Consider the following 7,144-nt stretch of genomic DNA (forward strand, 5'->3'; position numbering starts at 1 on the left):
AACCTTGTTCATTGTTTCTCTATTCATAATACACAGAAATTGAAACAGCTTGGATGTCCCTCAACAGAAGAATGGATAAAATTGTGCTACATTTATACAATGGAATGTTACTGTTAAATGAAACTATATCCAGGTGTGGTGGCTCACACCTTTAATCCTAGCACTCAGGAGGCAGAGGCAGATGGATGTCTATGAGAGTTCAAAGTCAGCCTAGATTACAGAGTGAGTTCCAGGACAGCCAAGGCTGTTACACAGAGAAGTCCTATTAGGAAAAACCACCCTCCCCCCAAAAAACTTACTGGTCAATGGATGAAACTAGAAAAAAAATCATCCTGAGTGAGGTATTCCAAATACAGAAACACAGAAAGACAAATATTGTATGTATTCGCTTATATGTGGATATTAACTATTAAATCAATGATAAACAAGTTATAATCTGTGTAACTACTGAAATTACATATAGAGTAAGATACTAGGGACGTGGGGGATAGATAGGTCTCCATAAGCAAGTGAAATAGAGAGCACCAGATCCAAGATGGCGGGCAGCAGGAGGCTGATGAAGGACAACCCTCCATATGACAAGGGGGCCTTCAGAATTGAAATAAACTTTCCAGCAGAGTATCCATTCAAATCACCCAAGATCACATTTAAAACCAAGATCTACCACCCTAACATTGATGAGAAGGGGCAGGTCTGTCTGCCGGTAATCTGTGCTGAAAACTGGAAGCCAGCCACCAAAACTGACCAAGTAATCCAGTCCCTCATAGCACTGGTGAACGACCCTCAGCCTGAGCACCCACTCCAGGCTGACCTAGCTGAAGAATACTCTAAGGACCATAAAAAATTCTGTAAGAATGCTGAAGAGTTTACAAAGAAATATGGGGAAAAGAGACCTGTGGACGATTCCAGCAAGTTTGAGCAGAGCCCCCGAGCAGTGCATTCAGATACCCCGCAAAGCAGGACTCTGTGGAAAATTAACACGTGCCACCACCTGGCAGTTACTAACTTTCTACAGTTTTCTTAATCAAAAGTGGTCTAGGTAACCTGTAAAGAAGGATTAAAAAATTCACATGTTCTAGTTCGGCTTGCTTTGTTTTAAAAATCACTGCTTTAGTCTACTTCGAAAGAATGCCATTTCTTTTCCTGCCGAGACTCAAAGGTACAGTTAGCCTGAAATGTTTAAAAAAAGAGTTGTGATTCCCTCTCCCCATCGCCTTCTTCTTTTTCAATCCCACTTCCACAGACTAAGGCCCCAGCTCCCACAGAAGCAGCAACCCTTCTCCTGTGCCACACTGCCTGTGGGAGATAGCTCAAGTCCACTAATGCCATCTTAGTAATGTACTTACAAAAGATTATGAAACAATATCAACCCCCGCAAAAGAATGTCTGTGCAAAGGGAAGCTGCTTTTACATAAAATCTTAGCAAAGTGTTTCCACAGTAACAGACTCAACGGGCAGACTCCACGCTCTGATCCCGTGGTCAGGCTGACTTTGTAGTGAGCTTGGAGCAGAGAACACTGTGCCCTTGTGTGATGAATTCTCTCCAGTCAGCAGCCCTCCCTGCAGCTGTGGCAGATGACCTGCTGGTTATCCCAGGTCAAGGCAAAAGCCAGAATATTCTTTTGAAATCTCAACCTTCTCCACCACCAAGCTCTGCTGAGATGTGCCAAGGAGCCCCCACTCCTCAGCACAGTAGGCCACCACTGTCGTTCTCCACATGGTTTGCATCTTGTGGGATCAGCATTGGTGGCTTCTGGTTTGTAACCAGCTGCCCCTTCCTCAGAGCAGCTGCTGGTGCAGCCCAGGAACAGGGCGGCCTTTCCCTCCCTTTGGATTCAGCCTTTCCAGGATCAAGCTCACCTGAAGCTCACTCAGTAATATCCTTTTAATGTGTTTTATAGTGTTTCCATTGCCTTTTTTTGTAGAAATAAAATTTGACCTTAGAATTTATCATTAAAAAAAGAAAGTGAAATAGAATAGATAGTTGTGAATGGATTGGGTGGGATGGGGGACACTGGAATGGGAGAAAAAAGTGAGAAAGAATTGTAAAGAGGAGATGAAAGAGGGAATATGGGGAGAGATAACTAAAATTCGGGGCTATTTAAGGGGTAATATGGAAACCTAATACCTTAGAAATTTCTCAAAATGTATACATATATGAAGATGTTGTCCTGTTTGTTCGTTTCCCAGCCACTCAGATGTGAAATAATCACATTGAAACTATATTAACTGCAATACTGTATTTCTAGCTTAAGTGTATTTCTAGCTAGCTCTTACATCTTAAATTAACCCATTTCTATTATTTTATATTTTACCATGAAGCTCGTGGCATACCAGCAAGGTCCTGCTGGCAGCTTACGTCTTTCTCCTTTGGCAGCTACATGGTGTCTCACTGACTCTTGTCTACTCTCTCTCTATATCTTTTTAAGCCTGGCTATATTCTGTTAAGCCATTGGCCAAAAGCAGCTTCTTTATTAACCAATGGCAATAAAACATATTCATAGCACACAGAGGGGAATCCCACATCAATAATCTAAATGAAATTGCCAAATAATGGAGGAGACAGAGCCCCAACTAGACATCTCGCTACCAAATGAAGCTCTCAGTACCAAGAATGGAATACATCTAATTGAGTTGTAGGCCAAAGGGATCCCATGGGAACTTCCTGATGACATAGCCCTATTGCTGAAGACAATACCAACAGAACTCATTGAACATAGAGAAGTTGAGTTGATGCATATATTGATCCTATATGCTAGTGTCTTTGGAAGGTACTCTGCAGGCTACCAAAAAAGAAATACAAATAACAAGCCAGCCACAAACTGTTTGTTATATAATGGTGTCCTGCCTGCAGAATATGCTAGGGCAATGGTAGCACAAAGTTTGTAGAAGTAACCAACCAATATCGGCTTTGAATTAAGGCTCACTCCAAAAGATGGAACTCATATTTGGTGCTACTTAGATGACCAAGAACCTGGGACTAGATAGCCCAGGGACCTAGGAAAAAACCAAATACTACTGTCCTACTAAAACAATGTAGCAAAAAAAACCTGACTTCTAATGGTATTCTGCTTTACTCCTAGATCAGTGCCTTACTCAGCCATCGTTGGAGTCATCATCAAAGAATCTTCCTTCTGTAGCAGAGGGGAACAAATACAGAGACGCACTGTCAAACAATATGCAGAGAGGGAAAGATCTTGGAACGTTCAGTCCTAAACTGGATGTTTCTTTCAAATCCTCCCTCAGAGCTCAGGGAACCCTGTAGAAGAGGAAATGGAAAGAGAGTACGAGCCAGAGGAAATGAAGGACATCAGGAGAACAAGGCCCTCTAAATCAGCTGAGCAAAGCTCATATGAACTCACAGAGACTGAGGCACATTCAAAGGACCTGCAAAGGCTCTGCTCCAGATGGTGACCTAGATCTGAAAAGAAAAATGGATACAAGCCCCTGTCCCTAATGCAGATGTAATCTCCAATTGATAACTGCTTGCAAATAATATAGTTTTTTTTTCCCCAAGGCAGTCTCACTGGGAAAACAACCTACTCTCAAGGCTAGACTGCATGCCCAGAAGTAGATGGACAACAGAAAATGAACTCAGTGGTATCTTTGGAGGTTTTTTGTCAGGGATTTTTTTTATCTTATTTTTATTTTATTTATATGAATTTTAAACTTTCCTTTCTTTTTAACCTTCAGGTTCTTCATTTATTATGGATATCAGTTTTTCTTTTTTATGGGATTCCTGCATGTGAAAATGAGTGTGTCTCTCAGTCTATATCTGTTTATTGTACTTTGGGGTCTTTCCTTCTGCTTGTTTTGTTTTATTCTAATGTGTTAGTTTTTGTTTTATCTTATCTTATTTTATTTTGTTATTTATTTATTTATTTTTTTATTTTTGAGGCAAGATTTCTCTGTAGCTTTGGAGTCTGTCATGGAACTAGCTCTTGTAGACAAGGCTGGCCTCAAACTCACAGAGATCCTTCTGCTGGGATTAAAGGCATGCGCCACCACCACCCAGCTTTTATTTCATTAGTCACTAAGAAGTTTGTTTTCTACAGCCTGGTATTGGCATAAAAACAGACAAGAGGACCAATGAAACCGAATCGAAGACCCAGATATTAATCCACACACCTACAAACACCTGATTTTTGACAAAGAAGCAAAAAAATATAAAATGGAAAATAAAAAGCATATTTAACAAATGGTGCTGGCATAACTGGATATCAAAACACAGAAGACTGAAAATAGATCCATATCTATCACCATGCACAAAACTCAAGGCCAAATGGATCAAAGACCTCAACATAAAGCCAGCCACACTTAACCTGATAGAAGAGAAAGTGGTAAGTATACTTGAATGCGGCAGAGGAGACCACTTCCTATTAACCCCAGTAGCACAGACACCGAGAGAAATGATTAATAAATGGGACCTCCTGAAGCTGAGAAGCTTCTGTAAAGCAAAGAACATGGTCAATAAGGCAAAACAGCAACCTACATAATGGAAAAAGATCTTCACTAACCCTACATCAGACACAGGTCTGATCTCCAAAATATACAAAGAACTCAAGAAATTGGTCGTCAAAAGAACAAATAATCCAATAAAAAATGGAATAAAGACCTCTCAAAAGAGGAATCTAAAATGGCTGAAAGACACTTAAAAAAATGTTCAACATCCTTAGTCATCAGAGAAATGCAAATCAAAACAACTCTGAGATTCCATCTTAAACCTGTAAAAATGACCAAGATAAAAAGCAGTGATAACAACTTATGCTGGAGAGGTTGTGGGGCAAAGGGAACACTCCAGCATTGCTGGTGGGAGTGCAAGCTGATACAGCCCCTTTTGATATCAGTGTGGCTATTTCTTAGGAAATTAGGAAACAATCTTTCTCAAGACCCAGTAATACCACTTTTAGGTGTGTATGCAAAGGATGCTTAATCGTACCACAAGGACATGTGCTCAACTATGTTCATAGCATCATTGTTTATTATAACCAGAACCTGGAAACAACTTAAATGCCCCACGACCGAAGGATGGATAAGGAAAATGTGGTACATTTACACAATGGAATACTACACAGCAGAAAAAAATAACATCTTGAAATTTGCAGGAAAATGGATGGAGCTAGGAAACATCATATTGAGTGAGGTAACCCAGACCTAGAAGCATATCCTATGTCCTCACTCACAAGTGGTTTTTAGACATGAGGTAAAGAAAATCAGCTCACAATCCAAGAGAACATAGACAACAATGAGGACCCTAAGAGAGACATACATGGATCTAATCTTCATGGGAAATAGAAAATGACAAGATCTTCTGAGTAAACTGGGAGCATGGGGACCATGGGAAAGGGATGAAGGGGAGGAAAGAGGAAGCGAGGTGAGCAGATAAAAATGTCGAGCTCAATAAAATAAAAAAGAAGTCAGTTTTCTAATGAAAGACAGAAAGGGGCTAGGTCCGGATGGGTGAGGAGCTGGGGAGGGACTGGGAAGGAGTTGAGGGAAGGGAAACTGTAATCATGATATATTGTGTGAGAAAAACAAATCTATTTTCAATAAAAGAAAGCAGCATATAAATATCAGTACATTTCTCTATAAAATTCTTCCAAATAGGTAATCCCTGCATGTCTTATACTTGTCTTAAAATAGGACACCTAACTGAAGAGGGTACACATATGGGAAAAAATTAACATCATCAAGTTATCCTCACTACCAAAGTGATCTGTAAAACACTTGGTATTTTTTTCACAGGACCAGAAAAATATCCTAAAAATAGAAAACTCCAAATACCCAAATCCATCTTGCACAAGAATAATGAATCTGGAAACACACTAATTCCTGGCTTTGAAATATACTAAAAAGCTGTTATAGGTGAAACAACATGGTGTTAGGATTCATGAAAACAAACAAACAAAAAACAAACCACATAGGCCAATACAAGAAGATACATAGACTAGAAACAAAAGGTAAAAATCTACAACCAACTAATCTTAGACGAAGGTGCTAATGATAAACTTTAAATAAAGAATCCTATTTTCAATAAATGGTGCATGGAAAATTGGGTCATTACAGGCAGAAGAATAAAAAGTAGACTTGACTCATGACTCACTCATGACTTAGTATAGGACCTGAAGCTACAAAACCTTTAGAAAAAACAGTGGTAATATTAAATGGCATTGGGATAGGCAAAGATGTTTGGACAAAATTCAAAAGCACAGGAGCTCTTTGAAAGAAACAAGAGCAAATAAGTAAATGAAATGACATCAAACTAAAATGCTTTTGCACAGCTAAGAAAACAAAATGAAAAAGCCACCTAAAGAATGAGAGATGTTATTTGCAAATCATTCGCCTAAAATGACATTAACATTCAAAATATATGTGGATCAGTAATGGCATTCAGTAATGGCATACCAAAAAGGCAAACAAATTAAAAACCATCTAAATTAGAAATGTTCCAGAAACCTAAGTGGAAATTCTGAAAAGAAGACATGTAAATTGGCACCATGACAAACGACTCAGCATACTAAGTAGAGGGAAAATACAAATCAAAATCACAATACCATCTTACTATAGTATGAGTGCTATTACAGAAAAGGTAGGAAGATTTGGGAAGAAAACAAATACACTTTTGGGAACAGAAATCAGCTCAGCTCTTACTGAAAGTTGTATGGAGTTTTCTTATAAAAATGGATCTGTCATGTGTTATGCTGCTGGGTGGGTATGTATCTAAAGTAAACAAAGTCAGCACATCAAGGAAATATGTGAACTCTTGCTTCAAGTAGCATTCATCAGCTGATAAATGGGTTTAAAAGACTATAGTGTGTGTACACAATGGAACACTACCCAATAGTTTAAGAGTAAAGTTCTTTCTGCAACAACATGAATGAAATTGGAGATCACTGTGTTCAGTGAAGTAGGCAGAGCACAGAAAGACAAATGCTATAGGATTTCAACTGTATGGTAAAAAGAAATCTAGTTGTATAGAAGTAAAGGATAAAATGATAGTTACCAGAAACTGAGATGCTGTACTGGAAGGAATTAAAGAACATATAAATAATCAGAAAAAAGCCTCATGTTTCATTTACTACAAAATCTAAGATGGAAATTCTCTTACTTGAATAAATCACGATCAATATCATAGATTATCCAT

General features: G+C 38.8%; 1 protein-coding gene across 1 annotated transcript; it reads left to right on the forward strand.

The window, feature by feature from the left end:
- Positions 1-535: 535 nt before the first annotated feature.
- On the forward strand, positions 536-1,024 carry LOC126492960 (ubiquitin-conjugating enzyme E2 L3-like). Its single transcript, XM_050129660.1, has one exon. It carries the CDS (start codon positions 536-538, stop codon positions 1,022-1,024), a length of 489 nt encoding a protein of 162 aa, XP_049985617.1.
- Positions 1,025-7,144: the final 6,120 nt, after the last annotated feature.

This window comes from Alexandromys fortis, unplaced genomic scaffold, assembly GCF_014885135.2.
Source record: "Alexandromys fortis isolate MF-2015 unplaced genomic scaffold, M_Fortis_MF-2015_v1.1 scaffold_318, whole genome shotgun sequence".
Classification (NCBI taxonomy): Eukaryota; Metazoa; Chordata; class Mammalia; order Rodentia; family Cricetidae; genus Alexandromys; species Alexandromys fortis.

What these genes read in the sequence shown, in the direction of transcription:
- LOC126492960 (XM_050129660.1), top strand. Translation starts at nt 536, where the DNA reads ATGGCGGGCAGCAGGAGGCTGATGAAGGACAACCCTCCATATGACAAG.